This window comes from Urocitellus parryii, chromosome 12 (assembly GCF_045843805.1).
Source record: "Urocitellus parryii isolate mUroPar1 chromosome 12, mUroPar1.hap1, whole genome shotgun sequence".
NCBI lineage: Eukaryota > Metazoa > Chordata > Mammalia > Rodentia > Sciuridae > Urocitellus > Urocitellus parryii.
The window spans coordinates 38,123,351-38,139,304 of NC_135542.1; the positions used below are offsets into that span (position 1 = coordinate 38,123,351).

The window sequence follows — 15,954 nt, forward strand, 5'->3', positions numbered from 1 at the left end:
GCCTGTGCCTGAAGCCTGGATGCTGGGGCGGCTCCTGCACCGGGACCCTGTCCTGCAGCCGGCCCTGCCCCTCTGCAGCTGTGGCCTGGCCCGGCCTGTCCCTCTCAGCCACTGCACGCTGTCCCGCCCTCTCCTTTTCACGCTCCGGCCTCTAAGACACTAGATTCCTCCTGGAGCACCTGGCCACCCTTCCTCACTGCAGCCCACCTGAGCTAGGTATCGCCCTCCCAGGCCCCATGCGTGGTCCTCAGCTGTGCCAGCCTAGTGCCTAAAGGGCAGTGCAGTGGACAACGGGAAGCCTGGCCCGTGTTACTCGACGGAGGAGCCCGTAGGAGTGGAGTCCGGCAGCCGCCCTGCTGTGTTAGGACCCCCCCCCGGCTCCTCGGCAGCCCTCCCCTGGCTGGGCCTCTCTCCCGCAGAGTCAGGGCTGAGGCCTTTGGACAGGGCATGGCGGGACCACACGCCACACAGGTGGGGGCCGCACAGGGATGTGGGCGTGTATGTGACGGGTGGCGTGAAGGTGTCTGTGGCAGGGAGGTGAGGTGTGCGCACATCCCGGCCCACCCGCAGCCTGTCCACCAACAGGTCTGACTTCCCCTCCGTCCTCAGGATGCTGGGGGTTCTCTGGGCAAGTGTGGAATGGCCCCCCGCCCTCCAGGTTCCCATTGAAAGGGCTCCAAACCAGGTGGCAGCCCCGGGTCCCCCAGGACACATCCTGCCAGGGAAGAGGAGACCTCATCCTGCTGGGGCCACTTTGCCAGGCGCAGCCCGCGGCCCATGACTGTTTCTTCTGGGCTTTCTCCTCTGCTCTCTCTGAGGCCCAGGAGTTGGAATTCCACTGACCCGCCCCAGCTGGACGTGTCTAGGCTGCTGTGACCCCAGCTCTCTCCCGCCCAGGCCTTGAGGACCTGGTTTTGGATGCCACTGTGTGGTGCCAAGCGAAGCCACCAGTCTGCCAGAAAGCACCACGAGCTCCAGCGAGCCCAGCCCGCGGCCGCAGCTCCGCCTGGCTCTGCGTGGTGCTGTGATTAAGCTCATCACGTGAGCCTGGGGTGTCTTTCTTCATCAAAGCTGTGATGATACCTCCATGTGTTTGTCTGGTGCTTTCAGCCTGTGGGAGCCTTTTTCAGCTCCGGTCCCTGTGTCCTTAAGCTGCACTGTCAATCAACAGGTAGGGACCCTCGTTCCCCTTTCGCAGTCAAGAAAATGGGAGCCCAGAGAAGTTGAGAGAGAGCTGGGAGCATACAACCAACCTGACAAGGAAAGGAGACCCTGGCTGGCCGTGGAGTCTGGATGGGACATCCCCTGTGGACCTGCCGGCCGGCACCCCTCCTACACAGCCAGCCCTGACTGCAAGCCCATTTTACAGAGGTGCACACTGAGTTGTGGTCTGGAACACTGAGACCCAGGCACAGCCCTGCCTGACTCCAGAGCCCAGCTCCACACCCCTGCAGGGCCACATGTGTCCTCTGGGTGTGTTGGGTGGTGGCCACTGGCTAGATGGGCTGAGTCACTGGACAAGCAGAAGCAGCCCTGGAGGGGCAGTTGACCTCTTTGTCCTCTGGGGAAGGGCCATTGCTCAATCCTGGCCCGGAGCGCGGCAGTGGAATCGAGATTTAACTCTGACGTGCTGATCTTCCCACCCAGCCATGGTTGGGCATGTGAGTCATTCCCAGCCCCAAGGTGTCGCTCCAGCGTGTCCGAGGTCCGCCTGCCTCATCACACACAGGGAGCCCAGCTGAGCCAGGGCGGGGGCCTCAGGCAGGGACCAGCAGTGTGGCCACGAGGTGGGGGCAGGCGAGACAGGACAAGCTCTGCCTTCCAGTGTCTCCCTTGCTCTCCCTGGGCCCATCTCCCCCCGATCAGGCTGGGCATTCTCCATCAGGCCCGTGTGAGTGGGGTGACCCCATCCTTGTGACCACACGGTCACGGGCTGCAGGACCCCCAGCTCTTCCTGCCTCCCTTCCCTGTGTCTGACCCCCTGGAGAACTCCAGTGCAGACCTCACCCCGTCACATCACGATGGACTACACACAGAAGCACAGACTGGCTCCACATGGCACCCAAACCCTGGGCCCGAGGACGACTCTTTAGGAACATCACCCTGTCTGGTGGGCGTGCCAGGGTGAGGGGGCAAAACAGGCACAGGAAGAGCTCCGACCAGGCACCAGGAGGTAACTGAGATGGAGCGAGGGCAGATCAGAGGCTCCATCGCCCTCCAGGCTGGGGTTCCTGGGCTCTGCCACCAGAAGCCCCTACTCACCTTCAAAGCAAGGCTCTGCCTGGGACTCTGCACTTGGCTTCCCACCCGGCTCCCGCTGGCCTGACCCTGCCCAGGGCGTCACAGCCCACTCTGGCCTGGTCTGTAGGAGCAGAGGACTTGTGTGTGGTGGATACTCGTGGGCCTTTACCACTGAGTCTCCTTTCCTGACAGGTTAGCAGGCTCCGCAAGGGAAGCATTGCCCTTGTGGGCACTTCCTGTCCCTCTCCTTATTCTTCCCAGAATTCGAGCGTGGTCGCCACTAACCTGCCCCCCTCCCTCTGGGCAGCAGCTCAGACCCCCTCACAGAAGGCTCTGTGATGAGGCTCAGTGATCGCTGGAGAGTGACAGGAAGATGCCCCACCCCCGGGAGGTGGAGCTGGACACAGCTAGGAGAACAGACCTCCAGTCTGACACCCTAGAAATCAATTTTTTTTTAAATGCATTTTTTTAACATTAAAGGCTTGACCCAGTATGTATTTCAGGTTGAGGGCAGTTTGGGCTGGCCACATTTTAAGTGCTCCATAGTGACTGGTGGTTACTGTACTGGACAAAGCAGCCCTAGGGTGTAGATGGAGAGATGAGGTACCCATGCTGATGAGTGGAGGGGCCAGAGTCCTGGGGAGCCTGCCCAACTCCGCCCTCTAGTGTCTGCCCGCTGCACCTGCGCCTGCACCTGCACCTCGTCCCTGGCAAACGCACACCCCCCAGAACAGGACTGTCCCCTCCTGGGGAACTGTGTAGGAAGCCAACACTGCAGGTGGTTTGATTCTCACCTGCTTATTTGAAGAAAGGACAGAGGGCGGAGTTGTTTTGAAAACTGCAGTCAGCCCCAGGACAGTGGCTCAGCCCCAAGAGGAACTTTTGTCCAGGGGTCATGGGGCAAAGGAGCTGGAGCTGCAGCTGTTTTCTGCCTCCCGCCTTCGTTTCCACCCAGACAGAACAGGCTCCCCTCTCAAACCAGCCCTCAGAATCCCTTCAAGTTCAGATTCACTGCAAACACTGCTCTAGCCTCCTCCTGAGCCTTGGCCCTTCACCAGGACCTGGGGTCCCCACCTCCACCCTCGTCTTCCCTCCAAGTGTCTCCGTCTGGCAGCAAGCTTTGGAGCCCTGAGTGATGGGAGTACTTTTGAGCAATGGGATGAAATGCCACCGGCGCCTTGGGCCGCTGCTGAGCTGTGGCTAATGGGCCTTTGGAGCCTCGGGTCCCAGGGGCCCCACTGTGGCGCTGGTAGAACCACGCCATTTAAAGAGGCTTTCATTTGTCAGCAGTACCGGCTTCGGATTAACTATTTTCATAGGGCTCCCCAGCTACATGTTGACTCTTTTTTTTTTCTTTACAATTTAGCACGTTAAGAACAATAACAGAGTAACTGAGACCCAGAGAGATGGGTGTGAGTGCTACATTAACTCCCTCCTCCAAGTTCCATTACCAGAAATGGTGCTCTTAGAAGGCTGTGGCCCGTCTGATTCGAGGCCTGTGTGAACATAGAGTGTTTTAAGCCAAGCAGGAGAAGGCTGTGCCCTCACATAGGCTGCCCTCCCCTGGTACCGCCATTTCTCACCACGCCATCCTCCTTGGACGTGAAAGCAAGAGATTCTGATGAGCCACGCCTGGGTCTGCCTAATGACCAGAACCAGGTGGCGTTTCTGCTGGGAAGTGTGAGCAGTAGCTCTCTGTCTGCTTTTTGTCCGCCATTTCCCAGACAGCCAAGCGTCAAGGAGCCTGGCTCGTTTCTGTAATTAATAACGGAGGGGTCACCACTGCTTGGAGTGTGCTCTGCATCCCCTGTTCCTTGCCTGAGAGCCTCTGGGAGAGCTCAAATGAGGTCCTTTGTGTTAAATGTTTCATGTGGGCCTTGGTTGAGCACACACGAGCTATCCCGGTGAGGGACTGAGGGCATGTGTAGCTGTCAGCTTTATTTGACATTCACAGGCTCCGTTTAATGGCTTCATAAAAGTTATAGTGGCGAGGCCACCTTGTGAAGCCGTCCCGACAGCAAGTTTCCCAGGGAGGAGGCAGCGGTGGACACCAGCTGAGAGCAGCTGGGGTCTCCCTCGCTGCTCAGGATCTTGGCAGAGAAAGAACCCTGGGAACACAGGATACGAGGAGGCCCGCTCCCACCTCAGATGCCCCTGGCCCACAGCGGCCGGCTGCAGACAAGCAAGACCTCACAGAACCTTGACCCTTCACCCTGCGGTGGAGACCATGTGGCCGTCTCCAGCTGAGCAAAGCAGACCCCGCTTCTCCGTCCTGGAGTCTCTGCGGTGCCTTCCCCGGATGTGGTCTGTGGGCACTGAGCCTTCGGCAGCCTTTAAAATCCTCTTTGTCCCTCAGTTTTGATTCCCGTTGCCATCTTCCTAGGCAAACCACCTAGTCCCCCTGCCCTGCCCAGAACTGAACAGGGCCTCCCAGGAAGCCCACTTCATGTCGCTTTTTAGGGTCCATCCTGTCTGCACTTGTGCCATAGCAGCCTGGGGATCCAGAGAGCAGGCCCTGCACTGGCCTCAGCCTGGACTCGGCACTCCCAGAGCCCAGCTAACGGGAGAGTGCTGAGCACCAGCCCTGACCACATAGTGAGTTTCTGTGGGGGCTCCCTCCCGGCCCTTGTTGGGGGCTGATCCCGGCTGGCCCTCCTCTGCTTGCGGGGCTCTCTGTTGGAGCTTTGCCTTGACTCACCCCTTTTCTGTTGGCTCTTCAGTCTGTTCCCCTGTCCTGGGTATCTCCAGAAACTATTCCTCCTTTTGGAGTGGAGGAGAAGTCCCTCTGCTAAGCTGAGTGTGGGGACTCCATACTGGTCAGGGCTGTGACAGCACGGAACCCTGCAAAGGAGTGGTTCCTGATGACCATAGGCGTGACCAGGAGGGGTGCCGCTCTCTGCCCTCCCTTGAGGACGGGGGCATCTTCCTTTTAGCGAGTCTTCCTTATCAACTGGGGTGTTAGGGAAGAGTCGAGTCCTCGTCCCTGAGGCACCTGTGATTAGCAGAGGGCGACTCCGCACCCATGCACCAAGACACGGTAGTCATGCACCCTCTGAAGGAGGACTGAGGAGATGGTACTCCAATCATTTTGGGGGGCTGTACCTCAGAGGAGGTGGCCTGGCTGAGAAAGGTTGTGGGGTCTGCACCCCATGGAGCCTTCAAGTCCTTCCCTGGAACCTTGCATCCCACCCACAGCAGGGAAGTGTGGAAAGAAGGGCTGCACTGGAGGTGAAGGGCCAGACAGAAGTGGTGGGCATCAATCACTGCACACATTCCATTGGCCAGTCGCGGTCACATGAGCACCTGACTGCAAGGGAGGCTGGGAAATGTAGTCTAGCAGCTGGGCAGGAGGAAAAGGAGTAAGAGGAGCAGGCCGTCTGGGCTCAGGCTGTTTCACACACGCACATGGTCCTGACTTAACACAGATTTCTCTTTTTTTTTCATATATTATATATTTCATTCAGCAGAAACCACCAGACTTCAAATGTTAAACTTTGATCTTTTCCGGGGTTAGTCTTGCAGTGCGATCCTCTTCCAGGGTGCAGGGCAGTGGCGGTAGCCACAGCTCCCATGTACCCTGTGACACGAGGGGAACCACTGAGACCTCCCAGTGCCTGTGCCGAGCCGTGGTGTCGGTGGGTTAGGAGTCTTCCATGCGTTTTCAACCTGTGGTATTTTTGGATGTGACTAAGTCCAACTGTGCTTTCCAGCTACAACCCCGTGTTCCCTGAGGCACTGAGGCCCTCCAGTCTTGGCCTCTGGAAGCAGCCTCTAACTGGCCGGGGCCCCTCCTTTATCCGCTCTTACCCCTCCCTGCAGGCACCCAGGGTCGGCGCCCTTGGCTCTGCTTGGCCTTTGCCCTCCCCCTGCCCACTCTCCACTGGTGCATGTTGGTGCTTGGGGTTCTAGGCGCCTCCTCGTGGACATGGTCAAGGTCATCAGCATGGCCTTTGGTTTGTTTCTTTCCCTCCTTGTTGTTGGGGGGAGTTTAAAAAATGGGGTGAAAACAGTCCATCGTCCAGAGACCTGCAGTCTTCCACTGTCCAGCGATGCTCCAGGCCTTGCCATGGGGGTCTGTGTCTCAGACGTCTTGTGGCCAGCAGAACCCTGTCTGTGCCTGAGATCAGAGGCAGAAGCAGACCTAAGCACCCTGCTCGGGCCAGAGATGAGTCCACAGGCCCAGAGGCCTTCTCCCCCTCCCTATTCCCTGGACCCCATAGCCCCCACCCGAGCTTTAGGAAGGCCCCCGGGGTTCCTGGGGCCCAGTTTGAAGGTCCCCAGGCAGTCTCCCTCTCGCTGTCCTCTCTGGCACTTGAGCCCTCCCTGCATCCCAAGGAGGGCCACCCAGGCTCCACTGGAGTGCCCACAGTCGAGAGCTCCCTAGCCCCAAGGGAAAGAAACCTGAAGGCAGGTGTTTGTGTCGCACGGAAACTGCAGGGATGCCCCCAACCACACCTGCTCGGCCTAGGCCAGCTGGATGCCAAGAGAAAGAAGGTGGGGGCAGGAGGCAGAGTCCTGGAGTCACAGTCGGCCTCCGGGACAAACTGGGAGGGACCTGGGAACGCAGGCGGTTTCCCCGGCAGAAGAAGTGCCCTACCATTGCCTTTAGCTTACAGCCGGGCCAGCCCTGAGCCCTCCTGACTTCAGGCCCAGGGGGAGCTACGAATTTGTCACTTCAGTGGCATCTGTAGGAACATAAATCACAGACAGGTTCTGAGGCAAATCAGGCCTCAGTCCAAGCAGAGATTTGGTTTTCAGTAAGGCGAGTGGACCCTGGGCTCCAAGGGCGTCACCAAGGGCCTGTTCTGAAATGAGAAGTGCAGGGGTGCTCAGCAGGGGCCTGAGATGCCGTGGTGGCCACGTGGCCATTCCTGCATTTCTCTCCCCTGGGCCATCCTCCCCGCCGCCGCAGCCCTCAGCCAGGCAGAGCAGGGCCCAGGTCCTGGCCTCACCTCTGAGAGGCGTCAGGGCTCTCCTGGGATTTGTTTCCTTGTTGGTACGGGGGACTAGTAAGTGAAGTTTCCGGCAGGTCGGCCCCCTGTCCAGGGATGATGCTTCCGATGGTCGCCTCTCAGAGTGGATGTGTTAGTCTGCGTTTCATCGCTGTCGCCAAGATGCCTAACCCGAACAGTTTTGAGAAGGAAGAGTTTACTTGGGGCTCGTGGTTTCAGAGATTCGGTTCATGGCCAGCAGACTCCATTGCTCTGGGCCTGAGTTGGGCAGAGCCCTGAGTTGGAAGGGCGTGGTGGAGGAACGCTGCTCGCTCAGGGCAGCCAGGAAGCAGGGGCGGGGAGAGGGAAGAGAAAGAGGGAGAGAGAGAACAAGGTGCCAGGGACAAAACATGACCTCCAGGTGCATGCCCAGCGACCTGCTTTCTCCAGCCGCCTCCCACCGCCTTCCCAACCGCCCAGTACAGCAGCAGTCCTTTCAGACTGCTCGTCCAGTCGAGTGGTGAGCCCACTGATCGGGCTGTGGCTCCATAAGCCGATCATTTTGTCTCTGAGTGTTCCTGTTGCCTTAGGGGAAACCTTACGCAGAAACCGCAGCAACGGGAGGTCAGGAGTGAAGGCCTGGGGCCCGGGACCCTCTCTCTCCTGCACCTTGACTTGGCTGCAGCCCAGCCCCCACCCGCCGCTCACACATGTCCTGGGTCCAGAGCTCGGCCTCCTGGGCATCCCCTGTGAGGGTCGCCCTTGCTCGGCTCAGCACGCCCCAGCACTCCTCCATTCCTGCCCTCATGGACAGCCACCTGCCTGTCCTCACTCCTGGAGCTCCCTGGACAGTACTCCTGAGACAGCTCGTCCTGCTCTGCCAGCTTGGGGGTTTTATGGACCAGCCTGTCCCAGGCCCAGCCCCGTCTCTCATGCTCCCAGTGTGGCTTTAGCCTTGTTGCTTATCTTGTCAATAAATGAAGCTCCTGGGGTGAATTATCCACGCCTAACACCAAGACGCTTTTGAGCCTTCAGAACTCAAAGTAACAGGGTAGCGGTGCTATTACCCAGGACCAGGGCAGGTCAGAGAACTGGGCAGTGGGGCCCGTGGGGGAAGCGTCCCCCTCTATACATTCTTAATGTGGCTCCTCAACTCTGTGGATTAGGCGCCACATGTATCCTGGTTTTAGGGCAGACTCACTGCAGCTGGGGAGTTGGCTCCTGGGCTGCGTGTTCAGAGCTGGACCTGGCTGGCCACCACTTCCCGGGGCCCAGGCAGCCCCACCAAACTACACTCAGCATCACCAGGAAACTGAGAATCAGGTTATGCAGAGAGGCTGGCTTCACAGTTTAGGGTCGACCCGAAGGAGAAGCAGAATGGAGAGTTTGCAAACCTTGATGAAGAACAGGGACAAGAGCTAGATGCGGAAGGAGGAGGAAGGAATCGGCAGCTCATCCTCCCAAGGGAGAGCCGAGAGCTCCGTGTCCAGCCGCTTGGCTCTTGTTTTTGTATCTCTGTTCTTTGAACAAAAAAATATGGGCACAGAGTTCAACATTTTAAAATTGCAAGAAGGCTTACAGCAAAAGACCCACGAGGCCCCTGTCCATCAAGCCCCCTTTCATTCCCTGGCCAAGGTCATCATTTCTAGTCCGTCCTTCCAGAGACATGAATACACAAGCACAAGTACTTCTTATTCACAAATGGCAGCAAACTCTGCATGTCATGGTGCACCAACGGTTGACACTTAAAGACCCGTCTTGGAGAGTGTTTCTTGTCAGGATGTGACGGGGCATCTGGGCTGCTGGTCATTACAGACAGCGGTGCAGGCAGCTCGGGCACTGTTGCCTGCCCAGGTGGGAGTGTGTGTAGAGAGGTTTCTAGAGCAGGACTGCTGGGTCACAGTGCGTGTGTGTGGTTTTGAAAGATAATGTCAAACTGTCCTACGAGAGGCTAGTAAAGGAGCATCAAGCTTAGCAGTTAAAGTCATAAAGACGAAAGCAAAAACAGGTCGACGCAAAACTAATAAAACCTGGGGAGGAGGCACGGAAGGAGGAGGAAGTGGTGGCCATGTGGGCAAAGTGAGTTTCTTATCTTCCATATGGGGACACAGTGCCTCCCGCTTAGAGTTCATAAATGGACACGTAGTTCAGAGTGGCTTCCTCGGAGACTCGGGGGGAAGTCGTTTCCTCCCCTCCCATTCTTCTGTGTGCTTCAAAAATTGTTGAGCCGTGCACACGTGTTAATGTGAAGTCAGAAAATGAAATGGGGTGGTGAAGCGGAAGCTACATCGGCGTCTCGTGGAAACATCACCCAGGCCTCGTGCAGAGCTGCCCACGGGTTGTGCTTTTAAGCGCAGCGCGGTCCCACGCCCCCTGATTGCCTCGTGTTTTGCTCTTACCACTCAGAACAGCATTTCCTGCTTAGTGTTCATTCTGGAACCTCTCCCACCAGGGCCGTTTCTCACAGGCAAGATAAGAAGGGGGGAGCTCTTCAAGGTTTCCAGATACCTGTTCTAAGGATAAAAACACAATCATAGTTCCCCAAAAAGAAACCCAAGCTGGAGCAGAAGCCCAAAGGGTCAGGCATGGGCCAACGTGGCCACTTTGCCCTGAACTGATGGCGGATGACAAGAGTGAGGAATTATTTTAATCTCATGACGTGTCCAGCACCCCGGGGCGTTGGACATGCTCCATCCATTGGTTTTCCCTCACCTTTCCACATTCCCAAGGCTGCCCTCTGTCCCGCCTATGGGTGGGGTCCATCCGGACCTCACTGGAGTGCTCTGCATTCTCCACGGGGCGGGCGCAGGACCGTAGAGCACCTTGTGATCTGGGGTGTGCTGGGACCTGGTGCTTGCAGAATGATGGTCCCGTCTGGGTCCCTCCAGTCCATGGCATGGATGCAGAGGGGACGTTCTCAGCCAGCTGGGTGGGATGGGGGAGCCAGTCCGGGGCCCCGGTGACCGTAGCCCCTCTGTGTCCTGCAGGTGTAGTCGCCGCCGGCCGCCATGGGCAAGCAGAACAGCAAGCTGCGGCCCGAGGTGCTGCAGGACCTGCGCGAGAACACGGAGTTCACCGACCACGAGCTGCAGGAGTGGTACAAGGGCTTCCTCAAGGACTGCCCCACCGGCCACCTGACCGTGGACGAGTTCAAGAAGATCTATGCCAACTTCTTCCCCTACGGCGACGCCTCCAAGTTTGCGGAGCACGTCTTCCGCACCTTCGACACCAACGGCGACGGCACCATCGACTTCCGGGAGTTCATCATCGCGCTGAGCGTGACCTCGCGGGGCAAGCTGGAGCAGAAGCTCAAGTGGGCCTTCAGCATGTACGACCTGGACGGCAACGGCTACATCAGCCGCAGCGAGATGCTGGAGATCGTGCAGGTACCGGCCGCGGGGCGCCCAGGGCTGGGGGCCTCCTGCTCTGTGTTCACCACACGACCCGTCATTCTGGCAGGTCACTATCTGGGGCCCATTGAAAGTGATCAGCTGTCACGGACTGGACAGGTCCTTACAAAGAGCAATGGGAAAAGCCCAGTTTATTAATCTCCTGCTGTAAGCACTGGGCCCCATGGCGCACACTGGCATCAGTTTTCACCTTCAGAACCCTATGAAGTGGGTCATTTTTGACATTTCACAAGTTCTAAGATTCAGAGAGGTGATTTCCTAAAGAGGTAACAGAGCTCAGAATTACATTCACCCCTTGGTGTCTGTGGGGAGTTAGTTCCAGGACACCCACAGATACCAAAATGGCACAATAGTAGATAAAATGGTGTGGAATCTGCGTGTGACCTACGCGGTTCCTGCGTGTCTAGATGACTTACCATTCCTCATACTGTGTAAGTCACACTGGATGGCTCGGGGAACAAGGACAGCAGATCTGTACGGGTGCAGTTTTCTCATCAATATTTTCTGTCGCACTTGGTTGAGTCACAGATTCAGATCCTGCAGACATGTGACCGCCACCCCACTCAGCATTCCCAGCCCCCTCCTGGCACTGTCCCAACCCTGACCCTCCGCCCGAGATGCCTCCCCTCCTTCCCCTGTCACAGTGAGGTATTCTGTGTGCCCTTGAACTTCGCTGAAACGGGCCTGGCTCTTTTCTCCACATGCTGTCCGTGAGATCTGTCCAAGGTGAACCGAGCAGCAGGGACCCTCTCATTAGAGAAGGTCTAGCTGCCGGGGAGCACCCACTCTCTCTGCCCCTGGCTGGCTGGGGGCTGTGGGAAGCTGTCATCTTGCCCCAAATGCCCTGAAATGTCCCCTGAGCATCCCCTGTGTGCTTCCTCCAGGCCATCTATAAGATGGTGTCCTCTGTGATGAAGATGCCGGAAGATGAGTCCACTCCGGAGAAGCGGACGGACAAGATCTTCCGGCAGATGGACACCAACAATGACGGTAGGCAGACCGGGACCTGTGTTCATGTGACGTTATGGGGTCACAGGGTGTTGACACTTCCCTCCCCTCTGTGCCTCTCAGCCTCCTGCCGCCTACCCCAGCCTCCTGCCCACCTGGCACAGCTGTGCTGAGGGACACAGGACAGGATGCCCATCTTGTGCTGGCTCCCTCCTTTGATTTTCTGACTCTGGGCCCATTTCTGGCCCCTCTGAGCCACAGTCTGACTTGTTCCCACGGGTGCGCTTGGGAAAGGATGGCAGGCATCCTGGAAGCTGGCCAGCCTGGCTTGCCGTCACCCTGGGGGCCCTCAGGGAGCTCTGTCAGGGTGCACACGGTGGCCTTGTCTACCTGCACCACTGCACTTGGGACTCTGGGGTCCTACTACTGCAGGAAGGCCAGTCTCAGGAGGAGGGAGAGTGGCCGCACTGACCACCAGGGTGCACCCATTTTCTGAGGTTCTAGAAGGACTGCAGCAAGGATGAGCCAGCCGTTCTGCCCGTGTGCTGGCTTTGCCAAGCAGGGCCCCAGAGCCAGGTCTGATTTGCTCTTGGAACACAAAGAGAAGCCACATTAAGAAAAGAAAATGCACCCTGGGTTGTGCTGAGATTAAAAATAAGTTAATGCACCAGAAAGTGCTTTGTCGAGTCTTAAGTGCGCTGAGCAGGTGAGTTAGGCACTGAGCCCAGCGGGGAGAAGAAGCTTCTGTGTAACTATGGGCAGCAAACAGATTCCAGACAGCCAGGGAACAGCTTTCCAAACACATTTACACATCACATAAGACGCTAGCATTGCCTCTGGGCTGATCTGAACTGGGCTTTCCACTCCATGGTGCGCCAGAGTTCACATTCCTCCAGACCTGTGATCAGGCTGGGCTTTCCTGAGACTTGGTTTACTCCTCTGTAAAATGGGGATGATAACCCAGTCTCACGTGGTTGCCAGGCTTCGGTGGGATGATGTAGAAAGCTCTGAGTGTGCGGTTGGCCACTCCACAAATCATGGCCGTAGTTCCTGAGTCACAGCGAGGGTCCCTCCCAGCTTGTCTGTGAACTTGGAAGGTGGGTACCACCCGCAACCCCACTGACAGAGTGCCTCCCCCCCCGTGAGCCCAGCAGCCAGCCCCTGAGTCCCTGGAGTTTGAGGACGGAGGGGATACCAGAGAGGCTGGGTCGCAGCAAGGGCCCTCAGGACACTGCCCTCATCCCTTGGGCGTCATAGCCGTCTGCTCAGGAACCACAATTTGCCCCCCTTTCCCCAGCCACCCAGAAGCTGATAGCTCTCAGGACCTCTGGCCTGGGCTGATGGCTTCCCCCCGGGCTGGGGTCATCTCTCCCCCCTGCTGACTTGTTTGGGTTGCACTTGGGGGACAAACTGTGCTCACGACCCCACCCCCAAGCCTAACCCACCCTGCTGTCTGCAGGAGGAGGACTGGAACTTTCAGGGATTCCCAGCATCTCTGCAAGCCCTCCGAGGCCAAGCTGGGCTGACGCGGTCATTCCTCACCCCCTGGCTGGGAGGCCTGGGTCCAGGGAGAGGCTGGTTGTCCCCCGCCTCCCCCCCCCCCCCCGCCGAGGTTTTCACATGTGGCTGAGGAGATGCACCTGCCGCATGCCACCAGTCGTGAAAGTCATGCCTGGGAGAAGCCAGAGTGTGTGCTCAGCAGTGGGTAGGAGGAAGGTCCCTGTCACTGGTTGCATAACAGTGGCCCCTGAGCCCCCCAGGCCCAGTGCTGGGCTGGCCTCTCAAATGCACCCCCTTGTGAGTCCTTGGGATGGTTTGCCATCATCCCAAATTGAAGAGGAGACCCTGAAGCATGAAACGGTCCAGGCAGGCCACTGGCACAGAGCCAAGAGCCCCAGGGCACTTCCACCAGGTGCTTGGCCTGGGCTGCTGACAGCTGTCACCTGTGCCGCTGCCTGACGGAGTGTGTTCATGGTCCCTCTGCACAACCACAGACCCCTAAGCACAGAGACCATGCAAGCTGGGGTCCTTCTGCTGTCCTCCGGAGCCCTGTCTCCTTCCCCCAGTGGCCAGATCTGAATGGACAGACCTGCTGTGGAGCAGCAGAACAGGAGAGGGCATGGTGCAGTCAGGGCTCACTGGGGATGGTCATGGGGACCATGGGGCTGCCGGTGGGCAGCGTGGCTGACAGGCGGAGCCCACCCCCAGCAGTGGATTCTCAGGGCTGCCTCAGGAGCACCCAGCCAACATGGCCTTCATGGCCCTTGATTATCTATGGGTTGGGGACAAAGGTCATGTCCTGCCTGGCCAAGGCCCGAATTTCTTAATAAGTGAAGTGTGGGGTGATTTGGAATCAGTGAGCCACCCCCATCTACCAGGCTGGATGCCCTCTGGGTATGAATTTGTGGTTGCCAGATGCTTTGCAAAGAACAGTGAGAGCAAAAGGTTTTGCTTTTCATTTTTTTCCCAGAAATGCCCTAGCAGTGAGTGGGGACGGGGCCGTGTCCAGTCTCCAGAAGTCTCAAGACTTTGGTCATGGGAGGTCTCCCTGACCCAAGTGTTACTCCAGCCCCTTTGGAAGTGCAGGGACGAGGCTGATCCAGTTTCTCCTGTCTCTGTCCCACAGGCAAACTGTCCCTGGAAGAATTCATCAAAGGTGCCAAGAGCGACCCTTCCATCGTGCGGTTGCTGCAGTGCGACCCCAGCAGTGCTAGTCAGTTCTAGGGACGGTCACTGGACAGTTGCAGAGAAACACAGGCTCGTCTTGCCGTTTTCAGCTTTGCTTGCAAAAGTGGATGCCTCCACGTCCCGACCGGAGCCAGGCGACGCGCCACACCTGCCCGGCCAGCCGGCTGCACCTCCCTCCTCTGCCTGACCAGTGCGACATCCCTCCCCTCCCGCCCAGCCGGGCCCTTCCCAGGCAACTCCCAGGGATGTGATTCCACGGAGGGTTCGAGTGTTCTCAGCTCTGGGCACCTCGTGCCTTCCTGCAGAGAGCCCAGAGGCTGACACCCAGGATCTAGGCAGGACTTCCCAGGACCGTGCTGAGGCCAGCTGACTTATCATGGGATCCCAGGTGACTTTGTGGGATAGGTGGGGACAAAGACCAATGGAGAGCAGACAGGCAAGCCCTTCCCGTGCATGGCTCCACGTCCCTGTTCATTTTCTCTGACCAAAGCCGCTTGCACGTATATATATTGTGGTCTCCTTTCTTTAATATATAAATTATGTGTATGGTGAAGTGACGTGTACCATGTAGGCCCCGTATTTAATGCCTCTGACTGCCTTTGAAGCATGGTCCCCTCGTGGCCTGTGACCCCTCCACGCCTGGTTGTTTTGTGGTATTTATGCATCTCCATCTGCCCTCTCCAAAAGGAAATGCACGCGCCCAGGGCTATGGGGACCTGCCACTCATGTGAATGCAGGTGTCTGTGTGATCTGTCCTCCCTGTTGATTGGTCTGGCATTTCCGGTATTAAAATGATCAAATCAGTGGAGTTCTCCGAGTTTCGTGTTTGCTGGGGGAGCCCTCCCTGGGTGCCATCCCCACTCTGTGGGAAAGGCGAGTCCCAGGAGTCCTGCTGTTGGTGGTGGACTTGGCCCCCTCCTACCCCTCTGGCCGTCACCACGTCTGTAAACTGTGCAGCCTGTTCTCCAACATCCGCCTAATGCCAAGCGAGATTCGTGGAAATGAAAGATGATCGTTCTTGGCAGGTCTGGCCGACGAGCTTCTGCACGCCCCAACCCCTGGCTTAATCGGTCAGGTGGCAGGAAAGCCGAGTCCAGAGGTGAGGCATGGCCCAGGGGCATCGGCATGGCCGCCAAGTGGGCAACCTGGTTTCTCCTCCCGCCTCCTCTGTCAGGTCCCTGCAGCAGAAAATCCACCTTCATGAAGGTGCCTCAGCCATGCCACGTTTGTCTCTGGTGCCTAGAAGTCCAAGGCCACGTCACAGCCTTAGCAGATTCAAGAAGGCCCTGGTGGCTCCCCTCCCCGACCTCCAGCCTCAGAGCCAGCTCTTTGACTCTCCGAGGTCCCCACGACTGTGTGGCCTGGAGCATCCAGAGGCCCCTGTCCTTCCTCTGAGAGGGGGGACATTCCGGGCATCTCCCTGCAGCTGCACATCCCACCGGCTGAGACCATTGTCCCTGTCCACACCCAGACCAGTGCCAGGCCAGACAGCTGTGACATGGCCACGGCTGGCTGAGGCCAGTCAGGATGAGCCCTTGGCTGGGGGGCCACCCAGCTCCGCCAAAAGGCAGGAGCTCGTTAGAGAGACAGAATTGAGGTTCTGTTGCAAAGAAGGACATCTGCAGTGTCACATGCGCCCAATGGCCACCACTCCCCTGTGCCTCGGTGGCTCCCTTTGTACGGGACAGCTCAGGGTCATGTGTGCGAGCGCCTGCGTGGAGCTTCCTCCCAGCAGC

General features: G+C 58.0%; 1 protein-coding gene across 3 annotated transcripts in view; it reads left to right on the forward strand.

The window, feature by feature from the left end:
- The window catches only part of Hpcal1 (hippocalcin like 1), an 89,854-nt gene extending 75,508 nt beyond the window's left edge, over nt 1–14,346 (forward strand). For all 3 annotated transcript variants that reach the window (XM_026395062.2, XM_026395136.2, XM_026395203.2), the window contains 3 exons: nt 10,160–10,558; nt 11,467–11,572; nt 14,157–14,346. In XM_026395062.2, the coding sequence (XP_026250847.1) occupies nt 10,181–10,558; nt 11,467–11,572; nt 14,157–14,254 (582 nt within the window). In that variant the 5' untranslated portion in view covers nt 10,160–10,180 and the 3' untranslated portion in view covers nt 14,255–14,346. The remainder of the gene's footprint in view (nt 1–10,159; nt 10,559–11,466; nt 11,573–14,156) is intronic.
- The last annotated feature ends 1,608 nt before the right edge of the window (nt 14,347–15,954 follow it).